Consider the following 26,071-nt stretch of genomic DNA (forward strand, 5'->3'; position numbering starts at 1 on the left):
TAGCAGAATTCCAGTGTTTTACTTGATATTGAGACAATGCAGCCTTCCTTTTGTTATACATAGACTTGATTTAATTCATTGCAAATTGTGTTGCTCCTGAAAAGCTAATGTGAAATTAGCAGTCTAGGTTATGTGATTCTTTTTAAAATGTCCAGTTACGGTCAAGTTAAAATGACTATGCCATTCCTCTCTGAATAAGATTTGCTTAAATCATTGGTTTAACTAAAAGCCAGTAAATACATAGATTGTGTGTAGCACTTTTCACCTTCAAAGTGTTTTGCAAGTGAATCACAACACAACTGCATTTTAGGAGCGTCTTTCTATTTATAGGGAAAATAAATTCTAAACATACTGTAGTTTGACCAAGGCCACAGAGGAGCCCATATCAGAGCCTGCTTGAGCTTTTGACAGTTATTCCTAAGCTTGCTGTCTCTCTCACTTTCTGTAACACACATGCTCATATACATGATTTCCCATGTAGTATCTTTTGTATTTATTTGTGACCTACTATAATATGGTAACTTTTTTGCAAGAGACATAAGCCTTATTTGTTTGCCTGAATTTCGAAAGACACTGGAAGACTTTGAAAGACAAATTCAGCAGTACAGGGTTGATGTTATCAACACTTGCTGTATTAACACAGTAGAAACTGAAATATTCAGTTTCCTTCCTTAAGTGTAGGAAAATTATTGTGTGTGTAAATGCCAAATTTTTAATAACCACCACTGACTACTATATTAATAATGAAACTCTTGAGAAATAGTTCACAGGTTTATTGTAAGGTAATGCCCTGCAAGAGTAGTGCTATTACAGGTATAGAGCATCGTAGTGTGATCAATGTTTAGCATTCACTTCACTTAAAATAAGCACACCCTGTGCATTATGTGGTTTTCCTGAGAAAACTCCATCTGTTATGAATTAATAGAAACACTAGTTCATTTACAGTAAAAATAACACCATTCCTTTTTTTTTTTTTTTTTTAAGGAAGGAAAAGGATGGGAAAAGCTGTACAAGAGGATTTTACTTTCAGATTTTCCCTTTGAATCCTGTCTGCCTATCAAAGCAGACTCAGTTTCACAAACAGGCTATGCTCCTGGGAGCAGATTCTTATATCTGTGTCTGCTCAAACAAATGCACCCAAAGAGGATGGTGTTTAAACAGAACCCATCAAGGAAGAGCTCTAACTGGGGTGCCAACCTTTTTTGTATAGCTCTCTAATCAGCATGCTAGTTGGTTATTGTTATACGTTGCTATATGGTGTGATCTTTACAGTATACATTCCCATCTTAAGGTGAAACAGTCACCAAAATATGAATAATCCTGAATATGTATATGCCCTGACCTCAACTTTCATGAAAAAAAGCAAAAAAACCTTTTAGATCTAGGATACCAGCTGACACTTTCTTGCTTTTTGTTCTTCCTTGCATTTTGTTTAAACGCTGTGAAAACAGTTTATTTGAGAACAGTTTTGGAGAGTTAAATGGGTTAAGAGCTAAATGGGCTATTTTTTTTATTATTATAATATTTTAGCTACAAGGAACATGTCTTAACAAACAGTAAAAATGGAGTGCGGTATTTCAATAAGGTGGACATGGGCTTTGTCAGTGCCTTCGTTCTTTTGTGACATTACTGGTTTGTTAGTCAGAATACAGCTAAGTTCCCCCTATGTCAGTATGAGAAGAAATGAAGCCCTGTTATTTTAATGAAGAGTTGTAGGTAGGTGTTCTGGGTAGGGAATTTGAAGATGAGAAGGTTTCACTTATTAGTTTCCATTTATAAAGCCACCACTCTCACCTTGGTGAGACCCATGATAAAACCCCATGTGACCACCACCTTTCTTCTTCCATCACTTGCTCTTCTTCCTCTCCTTTCTGATGGCCAAGGTCATAGTATTTGCCCATGATTAGAAAGAAGAAATATTTTAGAAGGTCTGAAGTGCTTGAGGACACATGGCCAGTGCTGTGCCTCAGAGATCAAGACCATTATCATCGCAAAGAGCTTGATCTTTGCTAGCTCCAGGGAGACCAGGCCTCAAAATGAACAGTTTGCTCCTGTAAATTGGGTAGGGTCCCATTTTGTTATGCTACCCCTCATTAATAAAAATGAGTGACTCTAGCAGTTCCTACCTTCTCTCTGACTATATATGTGGGGTAAAAGCAGTGTTCCTCTGTGTTTTTGCTATTTTTAATTCCAGCCTGTTTGTCAGTACGATTCATGCTCACATTGCACAGATTTTTTCAGGTGGTTCTTTCATACAAATGCATGTATTTAGCATTTAAAGATCACAGGCAGAAATCAAGAAATACAGCCATCATTTTTACTGCATTTATTTTGTTGTTGTTGTATCAGTTATTGTTGCTCATTATAAATTTCACCTCCGGCAATTTGTTTTTCTCTTCACTTGTGCAGAATGCTAGTGCTTTTGAGTCATCCTTGTCATGTTTCTTCCCACAGCCAAGCGTTACTGTAAGAATTCCAGCCCAACCAGCAGCACAACAAGCAGTTATGCCCCTAGCAGCAGCAGCAATATGAGTTGTGGTGGAGGCAGCAGTGCCAGCAGTACCTGCAGCAAGAGCAGCTTTGACTATACCCATGACATGGAGGCAGCGCACATGGCTGCTACTGCTATTTTGAACCTCTCCACTCGCTGCAGAGAGATGCCTCAGAACCTCTCCACTAAGCCTCAGGATCTCTGTGCAAGGGTAAAAATGAGTAATTATGTTTGTTGATGAAGATTCCTCTTTACTGCACTGGATTTGTGCCCCTGGTAGATAGAAGAATTGTACATCTTGCTTAATTGTTTTTTTTTCCTTCCCCCTCCCATCCTCTCCCCACCCCAAAATGAACAAAATTTAGTCGCTCTGCTAAGGAAGCAAAATAAAAAGCTAAAGACGCAAATTGCTTGCACGTAGCTTGGGTATATAGACTGATGATCCTGATAACATGTGCTCCCTCTTTTTTTCTTTTGATTTGTCTCCTACTAGTGAGATCTGTGATTATAAAAGATGTTTGGGTTGCTGGTATTAATTGCATTACAGATTGTTTTTGCTAAGCACTGCCTGCTGCATACGTTTTATCAAAGGGTTAAGATTTAATGATGTAATTTCATTTGCAAGTCACATAAGGGACCTAAGGTTGTAAGATTAAGTATGAAGAAATCTCTGCTACTTGTATGTTATAATTTCTTGCCTGTCTGTGATATCACAGCGCTAAAGTCGCTGCATAATGCATTCGAAGCAAGCCATAAATCCTCCAGCGCAAGTGACTTCAAAGTTGATTAACAGCAGTGCAGCGTCACTGCTCTCTGCATGCTCACGAAATTACTTGCAGTGTATTATGAAATGGCCATACTGATAGCAAAAAAAAAAAAAAAGAAAAGATTTTGATAAGCTTTTTGTTTTAAGGGGGGGAGAAAAGCATTATTAACATTAATTAAAAACTGAAGGCTTTGCCAGATTTTTCTGGATGATAAATGCTCTATTTGGAGGCTGCTGGCTGCTAAGCGATGCCGCTAGAGGGCTGAGCAGGCAGCTGCAGCACAGAGGGAAGGTTTTTGCTGTGTTTTGGAGCTGGCAGACATGTTCTGCTCTGCACACATACACAAAGCTTTTCCTCCTGCCGTTGCAGGAGGCGCCGTGGCCATGCATAACGAACCGGAGCCGTGGCGATTAGCAAAGGTCATCACTGACTCTACAGTGATTGGCAACGTTTTTTTTAAATGCTGAGTTTTGTGGTACTTTATTTAATGCTATAGGAGACAGGATTTTTTTTCAGGCATGTGAATGAATGCAGCTGTACTCTGTAGCAATGGGATGAAAAAAGTTGGAATAAGATGCTGTGAATGTTAATAGTCAAAAGCAGAGGGGATCTTTCATCCTACAGTGGTACTGAAGAAATGAATCTGAGAGAAGGAATAAGGGTTTTCACAATTAAATTAGCAAGATGGCAGCAATTAGATACATGCTATGACAAAAGGCAATAATTCAGAGAGCACGATCTGCACTCGCAATGTTTTTCTGCAGCTCTGTTGCTGCTCAGGAGGAGAGAGAGCCGCCAGACATAGGAGGAGACAGTGGAATTCGCACTCGTTTTGAAATCAAATTCCTTGTGAAATGTTTCACTTGTGAAAAGATGAGGGATATTTTGTGGCATTTTTCTTCTGTGTTCCATGTGTTTTTAAAAATTCATCTTTTGTTTCAGACATCTTCCTTCCCCCACACCTAATGAAACAGATAACCCCTGACTCTTTCTATAAAAGAAGTCAGAGCCCATATTGACTTGCTTTGTTTTTCCAGTACCTCAGTCATTACAGAAATCATCACAAGGATTCTTTTACCTGAATTTGTTAGTTATAAAGGACAGACATATGCAGTGTTAATGAATATACTTCTGCAGTGGGTGAATTGTGGAATTTGAACATGTTTTCCTTTCCTAGGCATTGGCAAATGGTGTCCAAATGGGCTTGGTGTGGGACCCCACCTACCCATTTAACTCACTGTCACTATCTAGCCAAACATTGCCTGTTAATATTACATGAATAAAAAGGAAAGATTATTTGCTACTAGCTGTTTTCATTGCTGTAGTCACCCAGACAGGTGCCAGGATGGGAAACTAGGAGAATTATGCAGATGTTAACTCATAGATGCTCACCTGGCACAGAGTAAAGCAGGAACATAAACACAACAACAGGGAAATACCTTTAGAGATTTCTCATTTTCATTCCAAATTTGGCACCTGTGTCCCGGGTGGCAAGAGGGTTAATGAAGACTCTCCGCTAGTCCCCCAAACATCAGATTAGCCTTTCAGGAAGATATGAAGAAATCTACTTTAACAGCATTAATGTTGTGTAACAGAAGCATGTTATGTGTGGGAGGGGGCTCAATGCTTACAATCTATACGGGAATGGAAAAGCGTTTTATCATTCTGCTAAGCAATGAGATTAAAAAAGACAGAGAGGTAACAGCTTGATAGATAATTAACATTATTTTTCTTATTTTGACAGAATCCTGATATGGAAGTCGATGAAAATGGGACCTTGGACCTTAGCATGAACAAGCAGAGGCAGCGAGATGGTTGCTGTACCATTTTGACACCCCTGGAGCCAATGTCACCTCAACGGCAAGCTGTGATGAATAACCGGTGTTACCAACTGAACGAGGGGGACTGCTGGGACTTGCCAGTGGACTACACCAAAATGAAGCCCACGAGGATAGATGAAGATGATTCCAAAGAGATTAATGTATGTCTTTTTCATCTCTTAGTTCTCATTGCAGTCTGGTTTTTGTAATCCATTACATTTCTGAAATGAATTTGGAGGGAAAGAGGAAACAAAACAAATAGGTGATGAAAAAATACTGGCTTTCTATAAAGAGGACTTTCTACTGGGTAGTCTTTAGAAATATATCATATTGGCACACATCTGATCTGTGACTAAGTTCCATAAAACATCATTGGAACCATGCATGTGAATTGTGTTTTCTAACAGCATCATCTTGTTAACAAGTATTTTCTTCAGTAAAGATGCTTCACTATTTCCAGATTATATTATGCTATATAAATAGGTTGACATAACTGTGCTGGGGAAATCTCTCAAGGCAAGATATTCTCCTGAATTTGAAAAGCACAAATAATGGACAGAACATTTAGAAGTGTATATTACTTATAAATCAATTAAAACAGAAAACACCATAGTGTAATACGAGTTTTTAACTATTTCAGCTAATGTGATTCTGAATGGTTTATATACTCCTGATAGTTGTGTGTGTTCAGGGCCTGCATTAATTAAATAATTTGCTTCAAGAATACAATGAAGTGAGACTAGACATTAGTGTTACTTCAAAATTCATGGTTCCAAGACAACAGCAAAACCCTTTAAACAGGAAAGGGAATTTATATTAGGGAATTTATCTTACATTTCAAATTTTAGAATGTGCGACATGAGAGCCAAAAAATTAAAAAGAGTTGTTGTCAAGTTTTAATGCCATTGCTTTTGTTTATCAGGTTTCAACTCTTATTCACTTCATGATTTGCAAAGTTGAGCCTTTTATCGATTGTTCTCTGTGTATTCTAATTTTATCATATAAATCAAGAAAAAAATATTTGTGTTTAGGAATCGTTTTTGCCTATTTTAATTAAGACTATTTTTTGGTAATTTTGAAGCATGTAAGAGAGTGGCATTTTCACTAGATATACGGAGTACATTCTTGCTCTGGTGGCCGTTATGGCTTTGCGTTGAATTTCCCTGACGTTAAGAAATCTGTCATTAGCAGGGAAAAGCAAGGTAATGAGTCGAGTATAGCGTATTCACCGGAGCCTGTTCGGCAGTGCGAATAGGATAGCACCACCTGCAGGAATCTCTTTATCAATGCATTCGGACACTTTGCTACTGAAAGAGGTGCTGCTAAATTTCAGAATGCCTCAGTAAAATTAATTAATAATTAGAATATTATAACAGTTAAAAATTATATAATTATTATAAAATTATATTTGGGCAGAAAGCTCCATTGGGGCTTGTCACAGATTATGTTGCTCTGTGTAGATTTTAAGATGGTTCCTATTTCATCTTTCACATGATCTAAACCATTAAAAATGGTATTTAGATAGCCTTTTGATGCATAAGGCACCATGTTTAGTTTCCTTTTTTGAGTATCTCTGTTTTGTAGTGACTTTAGAAAATATATTTATTCTTTTAAAGCAAAATAATATGACAGCAACAGAAAATATCTATTTTGCCTTTGTTTTTTCCTACGTAAATTACCAAAATTTGAATTTGCATATATGATTTAAAGATCTAATGGGTAATAAAGAATATAGAATAATTTCATTATTTTTCTTTGACAGAAAGGATAAAATGCATAACCTCTGATGACTCTGCTTTATAGCATTTTGTGTGGCTGGTAACCTCTCCCAGACTAACACTTTATATTTGCCTGTAGCCAGAAGATTTGGATCCTTTCCAAGAGGCCCTTGAAGAAAGAAGGTATCCTGGTGAAGTTACAATCCCAAGTCCTAAACCCAAATACCCTCAATGCAAAGAGAGCAAAAAGGATTTAATAACGTAAGCATAATGTGAGGTGAAATTATTTTTCTCCTTTTAACCTTTACTCTCTTTGTCTTTTTTAAACCAAACGAATACATATACGCCTTGCAGTATGAGCATGCAACATTTGCAGCATATAAATGTTTCAAACTGCCAGTTAAGTAAAGTGATAAGCTAATGTGTACTTGCTTGTTCTTAATGATGCTATATTGTATTGAGACGCCATTTTCATTTAATCCTGTTCATTTTGCAGCTTTTCGATTAGGATGCTTAAAACCCCTTGCAGTCATTGCAGCTAAACTGGAAACAATGAAACATTTAAAAGCTTTTTTTTAAACATACTTACTATTTTGGCTGTTTTTGTTTTTGTTTGGTGGCAGATGTCCAACACCAGGGTGTGATGGGAGTGGTCATGTGACTGGTAATTACGCCTCACATAGAAGGTGTGACTTCATTTTTTTCATGGTGGATTCTGTCTTTTCAATTTATTGTTTTCAGCTTACCTCAACAATGCTGTCAAAGTAAAACGTTGAACTCTGTGTTAACCCTTTGAGTAATATATGTTGATCTTAAAAGCATGCTAATTTGTGTGTTGTATAAACGTCTTTTATTTTTAAATAGATTACTAAAATTTCCAAAGTATGCTTAAGCATTTAAGTAGTTAACCCAGGAATCACAAATATATTTTGTTACATTTTACTATGTAGAAAAACAAAAAAAGCATATTTACAGTATGTAATTTTGGAAGTAATGTTGATATCTAAATATATTCAGAGGGTTAACTGTATTACAAAATTCAATATTACAGCACTTGCCCCATCGCTTTTCTGCATTACAATCTTTTACTTTTTAATTTTTATGTTGTGTTTGTTTGAGAGAGTTCACTTAATAAGAAGATTAACTTACTTATATATCCTGCCATGTCTTACAGTTTATCTGGCTGTCCCTTGGCTGACAAAAGCATCCGAAGTATGCTGGCCACAAGCTCACAAGAACTCAAGTAAGATATAAAGAACAAATATTCTCTTTATGCATATTTATTTGACTGCAACCTGTGTATAGTTACATCAGAACATATATACATATATGCTATCTGGAGAGCTGCTATATGCTACCGAAAGGGCTGATCCATGTTTGGAGTGTATGCTAGGTCTACAAGGAGTTCTATACAGGCTGGACCTATAAATAAGTCTGTTGCTGTAGGGTTTTCTTTTGTGCATTCCTTGTGTGATAGGAATGGAAAAAAATCAGAATTTTTGGAATTTCATCTAAGTGTTTGAATTCCTGCTCATTTTTTTTCCCCAAATCTTTGAGTTTGCCAGCCAAAAAAAAAAAAAAAAAAAACATGAGGTTAGACTGACAGAACACTTCTGATTACACAACTAGCAAAGTGATTGAGCTCCTCAGAACTAGAGTGGAGGGAAGAGGGAACAGTTTGTTTATCCCTAATGCATGTATAATTTTCCCCAGGTTTGTATCACTGTTATTAGCTTAATGCGTTTTCTCATTTGACTATATTTTTTAGTGTTTACTTAGTTATTCCCCTACTTAACATGCTTTCTTTACAATTACCTTTCAGTACTTTGGAGTGACAATTGTGAAAAATGAAAGAGAATTGTGAGAATTAGGTTTAACCTGTCTTCCCGCAACATGTGCTTGACTGAAATTCTAGATGTGGAAGAACTATAGTATTTGATAGTGCTATAAGATAGATTCCTGAGTTGGTAGAATGAATCCTTAGTTAACGGGGCTAGATGGTTAACAGGGTTAGAGGTTAACAGAGCGTTACAGGGTTTACAGAGGTAAAAAGGGAAATTTGGAGAGGGAAAATAGGAATGGATAGTTTATAGTTCATGCTAAACAGTATTCTGTCACTATCATACATGGGGGCCTTAAGAGCATTTCTTGAGTTCAGGACACACCTTGATGAAAGAGCAGACCCTAAAGCATGAGAAAGATAAGAAAAAAAGCATAAGAAAGCTGCTGAAGTTAGATTGTTGTCCAGTCTTCACTAGTCTACCCATAGCTATAGGCAGTAGGTAAGAAGCTCACACTGATTCTCCACCCAGTGAAAACAGTTTTTACGAACTATCAGTTCAGGTCCTGCTGGTATCTGCCATTAGTAGACTATGTGATGTGCAATGGGAAGGGGTGTAAATTGCTGAGGGGACAAATATATGTATAATCAGAGTGAGACATGGGCAAACAAGCCCAGAGAAATACAGAACTGTGTTTTGGGTGTTCCATTTGAAGAATGGAACTGTGTTTTGGGTTGTGATTGGTCAAGTAGCAGATGTTAGAGGAAATATGATTACATAGACTGAGCATAGCAAAGACTCTGGGCAGCATAAATAATACTTTAAATACATCCTTTGCTGCTCTAACCCTTTATAAAAGTTTCTACTTGTTGAAAGCATTCCTGAATTAGCCCTCTCCTCTGCCTCTCTTAAGTGTCTCCCACCACGCATACCTAGTTTGAGCTACAAGGAAAAAAAGATCACTTAAACTTGAGACCCCACTCCTTTCTCTTACCATTCTCTTTACTCATTTCAAATTTTGCCCAAGCAAAGGGAACAAAATTAAGTCATATTTAAAATGATATTAGCACCTGCATATACTTATTAAGCACATAAACATGTTAAATTAACTCAAAAGTTAGGAGATAACAGAATTTTACACAGGTTAAATTTGTTTGTTTTTGTTTCTTCATCACCAAACAAGCCTTCATTTCCTGATCACATATTTCTCCATAGGATAAGAAAGTAATTTGGGTAGAGAATAACCATCCTATACAGTCTAATGAATGCTCTCTGTTTTCTTCAGCATGCCATGCGTGGCCCTGTCTCCTGTTCACTTTTCTCAAGCTATTCTTTCAGAATGTATCTACTAATTCATTCATATTTTTCACTACCATTGAAATTGAGTGTCTCCTAATGAATTTATCTTGGTTATAAAAGAACTAACTTATTTCTACCCACAATTACACATTTAAGTGAGCCAGGATTGGTATTATCCACAATTTAAGGACAGAAAACCTTAGCAAATAGCTCTGCTCAATTTGAGACTTCTAGGACTCAATTTGACTGTGTTCTTGGCATTATAGAAAACCATGTATGCTCAACGCCAAATACCCATTAAATGCTCTCCGAGCTGTGAGAATTTGGCAGTTCTACACAATGAATGATCGACCATTTGTGAAAAGGGATGAACTCTATAGAAAAAGCAGAATAGAGTCCAGTGTTCCAGAACAGCAATGGGAGTCTCCTTTCTCCTTCCCAATGCTCTGTGTTCATTCCCAACTTTCACTTGTTCCATTTACTCTGTCCTGTCTCCTCTATCCTTTTTCTACATTGCTCTCTGTCTCAAGCTTCTTGTCAGATTGATCCATCTCTTGCCTTCATCACATTTTTTTTTTGTTCTCTCCATCTTAGCCATCATGCAGAAGTTTGTACAGAACGAGAAAGAAAAAACATCTTCTCATTTATCGTATGTATTTCAAGGCAGAGATGTAGGAGTCCTGTGGATGACAGCATTCTCTATACAGTACTCATTTATGCTCTTGTTCTCTGCACAAGATAGGAGAAAGATGTGATCATGTAAATGATAATGCATATGCACAAAGCAGCTAAATCAAAGCTGCATAAGCAACTTTGATTTTGGAATTTTTAAACAACTAAGTGCTTCATTGACATCAGTTCCTTTCTTTTTCTGTGAGGTTTTACAGTATAATTTCCTTGCTTTTAAAAAGATCAAACTGTAAAGAAGGCAAAAGTCCATGGTGTGGGATCCTACTGGCTTTTTTTCAGGCAACCAGCACCACAGGACCCTATGATATCTATTACTTATGTCACCTGAACTACTCTAGTAGCAAACAGCAATAACAGTCACAATGTTCTACATGGGCTGGTACCAGAAGAAGGTGAGGTACTTTGCTAGTGTAGTTTATATGTATGTGCTTACAGCAGAGGTATAAGCATGAGGATTCCTGGCTTCTGCCCCAGGCTCTAGAGAGAGATGTAAATACATTCTTCACCTATATCCCAAACCAAGATCCCTTCTGTCTTGTCTCTTCCAATCTGTGCCATCCCCACCTCTTCTTCATCTTTTATTCCTTGTTCCAGTCTTCACATAGTTCTTTCCAGTCATCCGCAAAGACTTCAGCCTCTGTAAAATTTCTGGCAAATATTTTTCTAATGCATGGGGTATAGAGAACAACTGGCAGTGCAGTATGCTACAGGGATTATATTTCTGGACTATATAGTTTGGGAAGATTTCATAATATTACAGTTTTGCCATGCATTGCTCATGTAGCAAATATTATGTACTGACAAAGCCTTTGTCTACTCTTTTATCTACATTCTACTTTTCCATAATCTCCATGTTTGTATTGTACAGCATAGATTAAGTATAATGCAGCTTCCTAACTAGAATTTTGCTAACACACTGATTATTTTTTAAGCCCTAACGAAAATCAAAAATAGCAGACATCAAAGATTTCAAATGATGTTGATGCTCTATTGATAGTATAAAAGAAATATGATAATCTGAAAAGTTTAGAGAAAGTTTTACTTAGCTTTACAATGTTACAATGATGCATTTTGGTAAATATGGTTCTGTAACCTCCATTGCCCATGTTCCCTAGATCAGACTTATGTTCCAAGACATTAAGTTGTCGCAGAGTAGGCCAACTATTCTTTGCCATCCATGCTTCTCTTCTTTAAGGCTTCTTGCTGAGGGGTACTTGGCAGATTGTGTGATTCTCAACTTTTATCCAAAGCACAAATGAAAACATGAGAGACTTTGTGTGTAGCTTTTAGGCAGGACAAAGCAGTTACACAGCCTGATCAATGATCTCCAAATAACAAGATCATTTCAAAACTAATTCCCAGTTTCTGATGCCGACACAAAGGATGTCAACAGTGTTAAGAGTCTCTGAAGAAATTAATATTTGGTAAGAAGCCAAAACTTTCCAGTACTAAGAATTGGGTTATAGTGTATCTGAAAGGCAACTAGCTTTTTTAAAGACCTAGGGATATTAGACTGATGAGAATTACGAGAAAGCAATTAATAGCCCATCCAGTAATAGTTACTGATATTAAAATATTCAGTAGTTAAATGCAATTTATTTTGTGAAACACTGTAAAATATCAACATTTTGAATTACTTTTAACTAATTTTAAAGTAAAATTAATTATTGTTTTAAAGTATATATTTTGATTCTCAGCAAATCAGCTCTAGTCAAAGTGCTGCACACTGACTGATGAATTTTCTACTCAGTGTATTGCCACCTAGATAACAGAGTTCAAACAAATGATGAACTTACTTAATTCTGATGTTACTCTGAAGTGAAAATAATCATACTTTTTTGAAGGCCATATGTTCTATAACTAAGCATTAGCTTGCCTTACTGTGAAACTTTTTCCTTTGGGTCAGTTTTCTTGAGGAAATCACATGGCTTATATTAAAGAGTCTGAATCTCTTAAAGATTTGCAGTTCAACAAAGTAAAAAAATCTGAATGCTGGTCTGATACTGTTGTACTATTGACAGGCCTGCCATCCCAAAGCACCTATATCTCTAAGCAGATTTTGGATGCCATTATTTTTCTGGTGAACATCTTTTGTCATGGCCCTGTGGTGTTTTCAGGGAAGAGAAGAGTTTCATATTTCTCTGTGCAGTGAAGCCCGAGAATTTTTATTTTGCCTATCTCTTACTAAGTGAAAGTGAGAACTTCAGTCTGTTTTTTTTCCCCCCCACAATAAAGGAAGATTTGGAATTTCTGTGCCTCCTTCTCCTTTCCAAATCATTCTTTATCCTAAATTCCATATTCTTGTGGTCCTCTTCTACTGTTTCTCATATTTTCCCTTTATCCTTGTCGGCCCATTCCTAGATGTGTCATCCTAGCAGTCTCTTCTGGTGGGTCCAGACAGAAAGGTGAGCTTCCCTGAAGCTCTCCTGATTTGATCACAGTTCTGTTAAGAATTGGAATGACTGACTCCATGCAGTATAATTTTCAGGATGGAAAGGGTATCCCTAGCTTACACTTCTAGTGAAACTCCTCTGTACATTTTTCATACTCACTTTTTGCTGGTGTTTCAAGTAATTTTATTGCAATGTGCATAACAGGAAGTAGTAAAATAGAAAGAAGAGATATCCTCCTAGAGACAGGGAAGCTTGTGTTGTGTTTTCTGTGTTGGATATTAAAATAATGGAATAAAGTAATATTTTCTTCCTGGATTTAGTCATCTGACACAAAATTACATTTTCTCCAAATACAAAATTGAAATGCAGGGACAAAAACTAATAGGATATATTAGTAAAACACTGCAGAAAGACAGGCTCTTTAAACATATAAGCATATTATTACTGGATTTTGAACAGCACCTATCCTCACTAAAACTTGATACTTATCCAAATGCACAGTAGCTTTTTGTGCTCAGAAGAGCTACTTCTGCAAGTATCTGTTTAGCTGCTGATGTGTTTTTTCCACGTACATCCTGTGTTTGCCACTTGAGATATTTTTAAAGTTCACTGCCTGTGTGTATGTGTATTACTCCATCTTCACAGGAGCGCTATCACTGGTATTATGGACATCCCTTCTTTTTACTTGCCTTCTCTTTGCTTGCCTTGCCTTCTCTTCTCTTGCCCTCTCTATTTTTGCTGGTTAGATTACTTCTGTTCTGCTATAAGGACTCAGTAAGACTGACATTTGGGAGGCTATGACCCATTAGTATCTTTCACATACTTTTCTCTTAGAAATTTACTCTTTGTTGCAAGAGGACTAACTATTTCCATTCTTATTATTGTGTCTTTTTTCCTTCTCTAGCTTCTTCTTATTATTTTTTTTACTTGTGAAACTTAATTGAAGTTGGCATTACAGTTTTACTTGAATACTAAAGTTGTTGAGCCTAGTAAGTAATTCTGGGTTATAATAAAATACTTCTTTGATGCTAAATATGTATCCTTTGAGTCTGCAAAGACATTTTTAAGTTCCTTGATGCTTTATCTAACTTTTATATGGAAAATGTGTTTGTAAGGACCAAGCATGGTGTATTTGGAATAATGTTAAAAAATGACTAGAATGAGTCATTTGTGAATGATAGCATTTTGTTATTTCACCTGCAATGTTATGGTAAAACAAACTGCAGTTTATGGTGTTTTATTAAATTGCAAGCTAGTGTGCAAGTCTAATTTAAATTATATTAAAAAAGAAAGAACAAAAAAAAAGAAAAAGGGGGAAAATAAATTCCCAGTAACAGTTGACCTGTAAGGAATAATCTTTCCCATTTTGTTCAACTAGATCCTTGGGCCAAGTGAAATTAGGAATCTCATGTGGTTTCAGTGGGTTTTTTTTGCATTTTGTTTCCTGTATTTATTGCAGATTTCCACTTGGATACCTTATCTTTGATGGCAGCATGCATGCCTGGCCAGAACAGAACACCTTGGGCTCTGTTCCTGCACTTCTCAATACTCAAATGGGCACTGTAGGTTATACCTAGCATTTCCAACCTCATGTTGTGTGGTGTTATGATAATGTCCTTTGTATAGAAACCCATCATCTGCAGCAACCTCATCTCTGTAGTCGCAATAAGTTTCACACATGGAAGTGGCTGGGCTTTTTCTGTTAGAATAACTCATTCAGACTGGTAAGGTTGAGTCATTCCATTTTTTTCTCACTTAAGTTTGTTAAATTTTGTCTCCAAAATAGATACTTGAGTTCTGTTTACATAAGACCCTTCATTATTGTTTTCATTATTGAAAGGCAGTCTTAAAAGCATGTACTCTCTAAAAGGTCCTTAAAACCATCTACATATCAGTACCTTTGATGCTGTGAAATGTTCCATGTAAGCACAAAAGCCTGTTTGCATGAAGCACCTTGCAGAATCTGGGCCTTAGTAAGTTTTCAATACCATGAAAATTTCTGAAATGCAGGCTTTAATTTGCACAGTGGCATCTAAAATATTCAAATAGTTTATCACTATCATTTTTTTTTCTTTATACCCTTAATTATTAAAAAAAAGACATTTGCTAGCTGTACTTTTCCTGCTGCTAGGATTTTAATCAGTGTTTGAAAGCACATGCCACTTAGCTATCACCTCGAATAGTTCAGATGAATGTTCACTGAATTAGAGATTTTTTTTAAAAAACAACCTGTATGACTTAAGAACCAAAACTTTGTTTTCACAAGGAACGTAAGCACTGGGGAATCCACATCCCTGTAACTTCTATGTACCTAACTTTGAAAGTGGAATTTAGTCTGCAATAACTTAGGTGATTTTGTAGATACTACACTTAGTTCCTAGGCTTTTTACTAATCACTGAATATTTCAATGTGGATGGGTATTTGACAATTTATTTTAATTTTCCAAATTTTTCTCTTCATCCAGTCATTCCAGTGCCATTTTGTGCCATCCCTAATCAACTATTCTGAGAGGAGCACTTAATTGTGATTATTTATCAATGAATTTGTCTAGTTATGTTAACATGCCCAATGAATCTCTCTAAGGCCTTCTTGTCTTGGAGTCTTTCCATTTGTACAGTTGCCTCTGCCTTCCTTGGGTTTGGTCATACTTCCTTGTCATTGAATGTGTCCTACATAATTGATCTCATTCAGCCTGGCATTTGCTCATATTCAATTCAAGGGTCTTTTCTTTGGCACAATTTGGTTATTGTGCAAAAGTCCATTGTGATGTTGATCATTTTTGCTTCAAATCAACAGTTCATAAACGATTGCTCATTCCATCCAGATCCGCAAAGATCTGCAACATGATGCTGTGGTATATCCCAAGTGCTGAGGCAATCCCCACGGGAAGCTGCATAGACTATATAGTTGCTAAAAGGGGAATTAAAAGTGCAATGTTTTGCACTCTCCGTGTTTGGTCAGACTTGCCAAAATCTTTACTATATATCTCCAAATCAAAGTAAATTTGTACCTTGAAGTCCTAAATATGATTGTCTGGATCCTCAGTTGGTGTAAATTAGCATAGCTCCATTGCCTTCAGTGGAGTTAGGCTAAGCTACAACAGTGATGATCTGGGCAGATATCCTCAGCTGCTCTCTTGGGTTAGCATTCATGTTTGATTGCTGTATTTAAATCTTTGAAGGTATAAAAATTCTTGCGTTTGGTTTCTTAGAATGGCCAACTGCTAACTTGATTACTTGGTGTCTGTATCTGCACAGTAACATCTAATTTTGCCATGCATTTAAGTTCACTCCTTTATTTTATACCTTAATGCTATTGGGACTTTATGTGGCACACGTGTTTTTCAGCACTGTAGTATCTATATCAATGTTTTATATCCCTAAAATATCCCATATCCCTCATAAACACCTCATCATAATCCTCTTTTACAATATTTTTGTATTCCCAGTAAATGGAATTTACATTTGCTCATCTGCATGTGAAAACTGCTTTTCTACCCTAACACACACAGAACTTCCACTGCTTCAAAGTCTGCTGAATGGTTTCTCTCCTTCTACAGATAACGACAGTGTGCTCTTTCAGCACTGGTTCATTCGGTGTACACTGTGTGAAACAACCTTACAATTTGAGGGGTATTTTGACATTGGCCATTGTTAATTATTTTTGTATGCTTGACTGTGCTTACACTGCATTCCACTCCAGCAGTATCTGTTTTCTATAAAAAAGAGATAGTGAAGGACTGCAGAATAAGCACATTACTATTGTTATTTATTTTTTGGACTGTGGTAAACAGGAGAAAAGCAGAGCCTTGAAAATTTTTAAATATAAATAAATTATATTTAAGTTGCATTTCCAGAACTGTACTACTTACATAGTTTTATTAAAAGGATCAGCTGTAAAGAGGTCAAATGGAGTGATATTTAAATTGTCCTCTTCAGGTTTCAGAGCTAGCACCACACTGAGATGATTTTTCTGGCTGCAGATTAAAGGGGCAACACTGAAAAAGCATATGACCAGCCTAATAGAGCTACAAACAAAATTATTCAGAAGAGACTAAATACTGGGGCACTTTTATTCAGTATTAAGTAGGAAAGGAATCAAATCACATAGATGAGGTTTGTAAGAAGACCAGGCAACGGTCGGTCTTCTTTTACAGGCAGAGAACTTCTTTTTTTTAGTAGGATGAATATATGAAAATCACATTTTTTTTTTCTAAACTATGTTTTATTTATTTTTCTTCATCTATGACCTATTGATATCTAAAAGAACTAAAACACTGCAGTGTTAAATGCAGTATAATGAATAGTGAATCCAGAGTTTAATAGGTGAACAACAAACAACTCATTTTTCAACCACACGATCCAAACCTTTTATGAAGATATGGGCATATAATAGGTATAAAAAAATTAAGAACTTTCTCATTAATTTGCTACACAAAAATAGATGTTTTCCTTTTAGATGTTTGGCACAGTCATTCAAAAGGACTGAATTCAATATCTACTGTCTTAACTACTGAGCATTTTTTTAATTTTTAAACTGTAAGCATTTGATACACTGAACACTATGGGAATACATTTCTGTCTTTTTCCCTTTGGAAACAAAAGGTATAAAAAGGTATTAAAATATGAAAAAATAGGAGAATCATAAAAATATATATATTAAAGGAAATGAATAATAAAAGCTATGATAGATTATAGGTTTCTCCTCAAGGCTTCTCCAGGAACCAATGTAGGTGGTGATTTGTTTTCTTCTGATGCAGTAATCAAGGAACACCTGTCAGGAAAGCGTAAGTATATTCCATAAGTATAGGTATAAAAGAGGAGGAACAGAAATCTTGGTTTTGAGTAGCACCTTCTGTGACTTAAGTGTGAAGAATCTGAAAGAACAGAATTATGAAGTTGTTTTTCTTTTCCTTTCCTTTTTTTTTTAAGTCATTTAAGATTTAATCCTTTTAACTCTCATTCACATAAAAAGGTGGTTTGAAGTCTTTTCTTAGGCCCAATGCAAAGCTCTCCTAGGTTGGAAATGAAATAGAAACCTTCTCATTTTCTTTTCTTTGGCTTTGGATTTGAGGTCATATGCTGTAGCTTCAAGAGCTCACCTTGAGCTGCATTTTCTCATGGAATGGGAGCAATGTAAGGCCAAATTCCATGCATACACACAAAAGCAGAATTTGTACACTTGATAAGGCAGTTTCAGGTGATAACTTTTGTCTAGCAAAAGAGACTGTCATGAACGGAGTCCTTTTGAACCATTGCTCTTTTAGGGAAAAAAAAAAGGACAATATTTTTAATGTATTCACTAGTAAAATATTGTTAAGAAAGTTCTTTAAAAAGGCACTCTAGTTTGACTTCTATTTAGTACAATAAGCATCTACAAATTAAAAATGAATATCATTTAATGCAGAATATATATCCAGAAAGCATATTTTAACCGTAGTTAGCATGATTTTAATTCTGTTTTTACAAAATTTTTACTAACTCTGCTAAAACTAAAGAAATTACTCCTACTTTACAATGATAAGCACCACTTACACGATCTGCATGTATAATCACATAGTTTACAAGTAAATTCATTGGGAACACACCTATCCAACTTTTGAATGTTATTATACCACAGATCAAATATGCATGCAAATTTCTGTAAAATCAATAATGATCTCAAAAGTAATTTTTTTTCTATCTTAAAAGCTGATGTTTTATGACAGTAGAAATGTCTTTAAGATTTTCGTTTGTTTGTTCAGTTTGTTGACATCACTGAAAATACCTACCATTTAGAATTACTGTAAATGTAATGAAACATACTTAGCTAACATTTGCTTTTTTGGAGGGGCTGTTTTGGTTTTTCCCCTCTGAGACCAGAAACCTTCATAAATTTCCCTTGGCATAAGGATGGAAATATGGCACTGCCAAAGGATTAAATTCTGTGCAAGAGATACAGTCCAAATCAATGAATACTGAGAAGAGGCAGCCTATGGGAGGCATTTCTGTAAGATGGGAGTTTGCTGACTACCCTTTTCCATGGTTTCTCATTTGCCTTTCCTGATATGCTGCCTGTCTGTAGAAATTAGTGGATTTCTTATGGCTACAGAGGTGTGAAGATGGGAATTCTGCCTGCCCTAATTCATGGTAGGAGGCAAATAAGGTGCCATTCTTTTTCCACATAGTGCCCAGCTAACGCTCACACCTCTGGGTAAGCAACACAGAATCTTATCCCCCCAAATCCTTGCCAGGGCAGTGCTTTACTAGCAGGATATTTGTGGGGTAGTGATTTTAAAAAAAACTCATTGTTGGAGTTTGAATATGAGTTGTAAATATTCATTGTGAAAATACTGTGTTACAGTTCCTCTTGACAACCTGGAAAGAGAAAAGCACTAGTCAATGTTTACAAAGATCGATGTTAAACTAACCAAGTGAATTAGAAATCTAAACTAAAGAGCAGTAAGCAGATACTCACGGATTCAGGGATGTTTGGCTATAAGCACAAAAAAAAAGTGATTTGGAAAAGAACTATATGAAAAAAAGAGAGATAAGAAAACCTTTCTTGTAAGCAGTGTGTAAGCAAAGTTGTTAACCTAGTACTCTCACATCTGCTTTTCTAATTCTGCAGCGGGTGCCAGCTCTGAGCCCAAAGGTATAAGGGAACCTGAGCACTTTGTGCCTGCCTTCCCAGCTGGGAGCAGAGTGTTTCTGATCGCGAGGGCTGTTCCCCGCGCCGCGCTAGCGCGTGGTGCCGAGCACCGTTGCGCTGCACAGCCATTTATCCCTGCCTCTACCCCCGACCTCTGCAGGACTCTCCACAGCTGCCTAGGAAATTATTCCTGCAGCTATTGGACTATATAAATTAAAGTGCTTTTTTTCTTGAAATATTTACAGTCTAAACCAGGCTCGCAATGCCTGATCATTTGGGAGCTACAGAAGGGAAAATGTGCAAAAGCATGGACTTTCTGCCTTTCCTAACTTTAAGGAGAACCAAAGTAAGAAAAAGACACTGGAGAATATCGCATGACAATAAAAAGCACAATTCATTTTCTAGTACTATAGTAATGATGCCTTGGAACATTCTTGCAATGTTGGTATTATTACTTACGTGCTATTCAGATACTGTCTCAGATTCCAGCACAAGTTTGGTATGGAATAGTTTCCTGGTCTTATCTGAGGTTCCTGCCCTCCCTGAAGAGATGTCTCCTTTGTCCACATAATGTGCAAGGTTAAAGTAAAATGGCACCAATTTCGGGTTAATGAATGCCTTCCTAAAAGCCTCATTGTTTCTCTTACTGCTACCCAGACAGCTACAACATCCTTTCAGGAGATACAGGAAATTGCAAAACAGAGGCAGATGGGTGTGCAGAACAGGAACTGGGAATACTATCTGCCCTGCTCATTGATTAGAAAACTTGGTGTGATTCACCTTAATTACCTCACTGAGAATTATTCATCATTCATTAGCTTGGTAACTTGGACTCCGCAGTCATCATTTTCTTTGGAGTTGTTGAAATTTTTAAACAACAAAAAATTGTTTGACTGTTGAGCCATCAAGAGGGTGATTGAAATCAATGAGAATGACAGGGCTTGATCTTTCTGGAAATCAGCCTGTCGGGAAAGGTTGCATCTGTGTCTGTGTAAGAGACTAAGTGAAGAAAACTGTGTGCTCCTTGATACAACTTTCCAGATCTAATACAGACTTACAAAATCACATAGAAAGGGGAAGGGCCCTCCCGAAGTTATCTAGTCCAGATCCGTGCTCAAACAAAAATTAGTTAAAAAGTTGCTCAGGACCTTTTCCAGTTGAGTTTTGAATAACTCCAAGTCTGGAGACCTCACAACCTGTTCCAGCATTCATCAGTCTGATGGTAAAAAAAAAAAAAAAAAAAAAATCCTCACAAGGACTTGGCTTTTCCAATGTTGAACTTTATCTCCACTGCTGCTCAATCCTTCAAACTTCAAATGGGCATCTCTGTGAAGACTGTGGCTAGTCCTCCTCTACTTCATGCTACTAGGTACAATTTGCAGGCAGAAATAATACTGCTTCTTATGCTTCTCAAGAATGAACAAACCCACTCCCCTTGGCATTCATTAAAGCACTCTAGCCTCATAAGTGAACATACAGCTCCATGCTTACAGTTCTCTGAGTGCTGGGAAAAGTACAAAAGACATGGCATCCTTCTAAGAAGTGTTTCTTCTTAGGGGGGACTGATTTGCCTGCCCAGTTTCAACCAAGGTAACAAGTTGGAGTATCTGTATGCATGGACATAGCTGTAGTCATGCCCAACCTGTTCTTATGGGGAGGTTTGTGTCTGGACTCACACTAAGTATTTTCAATATGGCATTAAGTCTTTTTTAACATTGAAGGCCTGAGGCAAATTAGGCCTCAAATAGTGGGTGAAGTCATATCCAAAAGTCAAGACAAATAGAACATTAGAATCTCAAGTCCAGCATCAAAATTAGAGCATGCCTGAGAAGTTGCTAAAAAAATAGTATAAATTCACACTGTAAGTCAGTAAGAGAACTGGATTTCCCTTAGTCGTTAGAGTTCTCACTAGACCAGACTGCCTCTCACAGTCTGATGTAGTACACATTCAGTATTTTCACATTTCCTCACTTGGGACTTTGACAAATGTTTGTAGGCCTACGGGGGAAAAGCTGCTTGTTTTCATAAAATGAAAACTGTAGGATTTTACTCCTTTGCTGTTGACTCTTCACCTCCCAAAACAGAAAGCAGTCTCTCTGCTTTAGCTGTCTGGGGAAGTGAAACCCTTGGGAGTTTGCTTCTCTTTTGAAATGCTAGCCTGTCCCTGTTGTTGGATGGCACATCCTTTCAAGGAGAAACACATACATTCAGAAGAGATTTAAAATCTGTCCGGTTTGGTAACTTTATGATGCTGTACTTCTAAAGACATTTCTCAATGTTGCTAATGGATACAGCGTAGTGACTGCATATGGAACAAAACATCTCTCTCAGTCTTAAGATGCAATTAGTCTCAAAAAAACTTCTTACACAAAAATAATGTATAAATTATCTTATCCTACTGAATAAGCACCAAAAAATGTCTTTTTCATTGCTGGATTGAAACAGGAGAGTAAGAAACAAGCTGGTAATAGAGTGAAGAGCATTCTGGCCCATATTTTTTTCTGTCCTGTGATTTTTTTTTTCAAACTTTCAAACTTTTGAGCTCTCAAGCTGTATATTTCCCATATGATCAAAGTTGTTTACAACCCTAGTCATTTATGGATTTGCGATCAGGCTCGACTGAGAAGACTCTCAGGCCAGGATCCTAGTTGTTGCTTATTTATGCAGAGTTAGAAATATCCTAGCCTGTTCTGTAGGCTGTCTTACATATGGATATTAGATGAACTATTACAAAAGAGGGCGTATAAAAGTGAACTTAGTTAATGCTCCTAACCTTTATTTCTTTCACATTTAGCCTTTCCTTTCCCCTTTTCCCCTCCAACTGCCTCTATTCTGCTGATCTTCTGCAGTCCCTCTCTTGATGAAATATTTGCAAATGCACAAACTGAATCATTCTGTTCAAATAAAAAATAGGTATTCAGCATAGCTAAGAATGAGCTAGTGCTGGGTTGGACCCATTCTCTTCCCAGCAACATTAGTAGATTGTTATGGCCACAAACTATATGGAAACTTTTGTTTCCTCCACTGTTAGCAGTACCTGCCTAATCTGGTAGTTTTTCTGAGCATTTCTTGTGGAGGTTCTGACTGATTTGAATGTTCTAGATCAAAGTCGCCCCAAACTGCCAGGAGATTCTCAGCAAGTGACAGATTCAAGGTCATGCTGCTGTGCCCACTAAAGCCTTTTGCAGTTGTTCCATCTAGGGGAAGATACAGGAAGTACAAAAGGGCAGAGCATGGACTGTAGGAAGAAGCAACAACATAGAGACAGCACTTCAAGAATTCAGCTCTTGATAATTTTATGATATCAAGGCAATCATCAGGTACTACCTAGACCATTATGTCCCTTATTAACAACGGCAAAAAAATCCCTACTTTAAAGAATACATTTTTGAAGTATGTAGCATTTGGATTAATTTTAATTTAATTTTGTATTAAAACTTCCATTGACATTATGAACAGAAAGGTTAGACCAGTTCTAAAAGACTCTTGAGATGAAGAATACCACATGCTCTACCTGTGCCACTTTCTTCAAGCTCTTCTCTCTGACTCATCTTCACATACAAGGAGCAAGACAATTCAGGTCATTCCTCTTGGCAAGCCCTAACTGGACCAGTCTTGCTGTGCAGTGGCTGGAAGGCAAATTTGCCAGAAAAGTTTAGTGATTGCCCTTCTGAAAAACTAACCAAGAATAGGACACTCTTCTTCCACAATAAACGTGTCCATTCTGAACTACTCAAGAAAAGCACGTGTGTTTCAAAATCACGCTTTCTTCTATTCTGAGCAAGCTTTCACAAGCTTGAAGCAATGCTGTTGGGAGACAGAAAACTTGCATTGCTTTGCTCTCCCTTTGTGATCTTCTGGTGCGTTCTGCATCTATGCCTCGATCATTTTATGCTATTCCTTCACAGTAAAAATGAAGCTTTTTCAAAGCAACGAGGTGTTTGGAAGAGAGCATTTGGATTTGCATATGTTGGAACGGATTCATCGCTGGTGCCAGGAGCTGCTCTCGGTTGGGCGGAGGGGCTCTGCAGCTGGCAGTGCTGCCTCGGAGGCGGGCGATGCTGGCAGGAGAGGAAGCGTGGGCAAGGCGCCCGGAGAGGGGGCCGATTCACAGCTTCCCTCTGGCAGCTTCTGTGCATGGAGCACCCCTGGGGAGTGCACAGGAGCTGGTTCGTGTTGGGCACACATCAGGCCGTTGGCAGCTGGCACAGTAGGCAGTAGGTGCTGGGTCTGAGAGCATCCTGGCGCTTGTTGCTGGGAAGCGAGGAAGCCCTGACTGCTGTCAGGACAGGCAGCATGCAGAGGCACAGGCATGTGTTTATTTATTTATTTATCCCTAAACCAATCTAATTAATTTAAAAGCATCATGTGTTATCTGTGTTTGTGAGAGTGCAGTGATAGTTTAAACACCAGCATGCTGCATTTTAGCTTAATTAAAAAACGCAGCATGTTCCTTCGCACCCCCACACACAGTTCAAGAAATACAGGAATGTGGTACAGATAGCACCAGTAGCTAAGAACACCAAAACAAAAATTGTACATGCAAAAAAAGTTATTTAATTATGGAATTTATATATATTTTATCTATTTAGTTATAGAATTAATTAATTTAATTAATCTAAGAAGAAATGCATGCATTCAGTCATCTCTGGTTTAGAACCACTCAGTTGTGGGGGATTTCTGGAGGCAAAGAGAGACAGAGCAATCTCTCAGCAGAGATGGACAAAACTGAAATTACTCCACAAAGTCTATGAGTAAAAATTGTTATAGTCTTATGACTGGACTAGCTCCACGGTCTTGCCATTGTCCCTTATAGGTAGAAAGACTGTACAGTGGTAGCAGCGTTTCTTTCCAATCCCTGGGTTTTCTTCTCACAGGGCTCAGTTCAAAGCCTCCAACTGGCTTCCCTGATCTCCCACTCATACCTCCTGGGCCTGTGCTGGTTCCAATGCCAGTGAGCATCTGACAAAATAAAACATACTTTTCCTTATTTACTTATTTGCATTCCATCACTTCTTTTTTTGTTGTTGTTGTTATCTTTTTTATTATTTCCTCAAGTCATCTTCCTTAATGCTTTCGTAGCTTTTTTTTTCCTATTACACACAATGAGGTCTGTGCTGTTAGCAGTATTCTGCTAAGTAAGAAATATTAGTAGAATTTTACATATCAAAAAGTAATATTTAGCATATTTCCTAAAACTACATTTCTGTGATTAAGTATTCCTTCTAGTTCAGCTGAATACAAGGAATAATTAACACATGCATCTAAATTTAACTCAATTTTTATTTTCAGCTTACAGTGCATCTTTATGAACCTTTGATATTTATAAGGGTCTAATTACACATGCTTGGGTAGGTATAGTTGTGAACCCTAGAGCATGGGTTTCGTCTAGAGCATGAAACCACAGATTGGGTTTCATGTCAGATGGAAACATCCACTATCTGCATACCTGCTCAACAGAATTTCTGCCGTCTTTTGAACCAATTCAAATGAGCTCTGAATGGAAGTTTTGTAAGTAAGTGCTCAATTCTGCTCCTTTTGAAGCCAATGATAAATCTTATAAGGAATTTAGTAATTATTAGACAGGAGAGCATGAAATACTTCTGAACAAGACTTTGTGTCTTGGCAGTCAAGAAGTTTTATGATAAGGTTTCACAACACAATATTTTCTCCTCTGACACAATGTCTAACCAGATATTTTAGGTAAGAGAGAGGGCCACATGCAATGCAGACTAGGTAAGATAAAGCGAGCACGTGAAAAGAGGAGGAGAAGTGTGATGGAAGAAGGTATAATGGAAAGAAACAACAAAGAGGAGGGAAGACGAAGAAGCTGTCGACTTCAAGGTTATTAGACATAACAAAAGGAGGAGTGGATTAGAGAGGAACCAAAAATGAAGATATCAGCTGAAAGGAACAGAAAAAAAAAAGATGTAAAATAAAGAGAGAGAGAGAAAACAATTGAACAGTGACAAGAAGGAAAGTAACAGATGAGGAAAAAGGATCCAGAAGAGGAAGCAGTAGAATGTGGAAAAAAAACGCCGGAGAGGAATACGGATGGAGAGCAAACCAGAAAACAAAGACGAGTAGAGGTTCCTCCTCCACAATGGAGAAAGGGGAACAACAGATTGAAAATAAAGAAAAAGAGCTATGAGGGAAGGAATAGAACAGCGGATAAAGACAGGTGAAATGTACATAGATTTACAGTTTCATTTAGGAAAACTAAAAGAAAAAAAAATCTATCCTAAGAAAACAACTTTTCATTGCACAGATAAGATGTATTACCTATGAGAATCTGGTAGGTTTCTGTCTAGGCTTAGATCAGCACTTCATGAATGCAAAAATCCAAAGCAATGGTACAAAAATACACAGTAGCACACAACAGCAAAAAAGGAGGGAAAACATCTATGTTCCTGCTGGAATTTCAAGACAACAGCTTTTCTTCTGTGCAAAGACCAGTAGCATCTCCGTGTCACATATACTT

General features: G+C 37.2%; 1 protein-coding gene across 14 annotated transcripts in view; it reads left to right on the top strand.

Annotated features, from left to right (window-relative positions):
- Positions 1 to 26,071, top strand: part of MYT1L (myelin transcription factor 1 like) — a 288,588-nt gene that overhangs the window by 224,063 nt on the left and 38,454 nt on the right. For 10 of the 14 annotated variants that reach the window (XM_088530569.1, XM_088530567.1, XM_088530572.1 and 7 more), the window contains 5 exons: positions 2,455 to 2,702; positions 5,003 to 5,239; positions 6,936 to 7,057; positions 7,420 to 7,482; positions 7,971 to 8,039. In XM_088530569.1, the coding sequence (XP_088386695.1) occupies positions 2,455 to 2,702; positions 5,003 to 5,239; positions 6,936 to 7,057; positions 7,420 to 7,482; positions 7,971 to 8,039 (739 nt within the window). The remainder of the gene's footprint in view (positions 1 to 2,454; positions 2,703 to 5,002; positions 5,240 to 6,935; positions 7,058 to 7,419; positions 7,483 to 7,970; positions 8,040 to 26,071) is intronic. The other 4 variants (XM_088530578.1, XM_088530579.1, XM_088530574.1 and 1 more) reach the window with 1 other exon arrangement.

This window comes from Tinamus guttatus, unplaced genomic scaffold, assembly GCF_059628265.1.
Source record: "Tinamus guttatus ecotype Peru unplaced genomic scaffold, ASM5962826v1 Tinamus_guttatus_pri_ptg000383l, whole genome shotgun sequence".
In the NCBI taxonomy this organism is placed as follows: Eukaryota; Metazoa; Chordata; class Aves; order Tinamiformes; family Tinamidae; genus Tinamus; species Tinamus guttatus.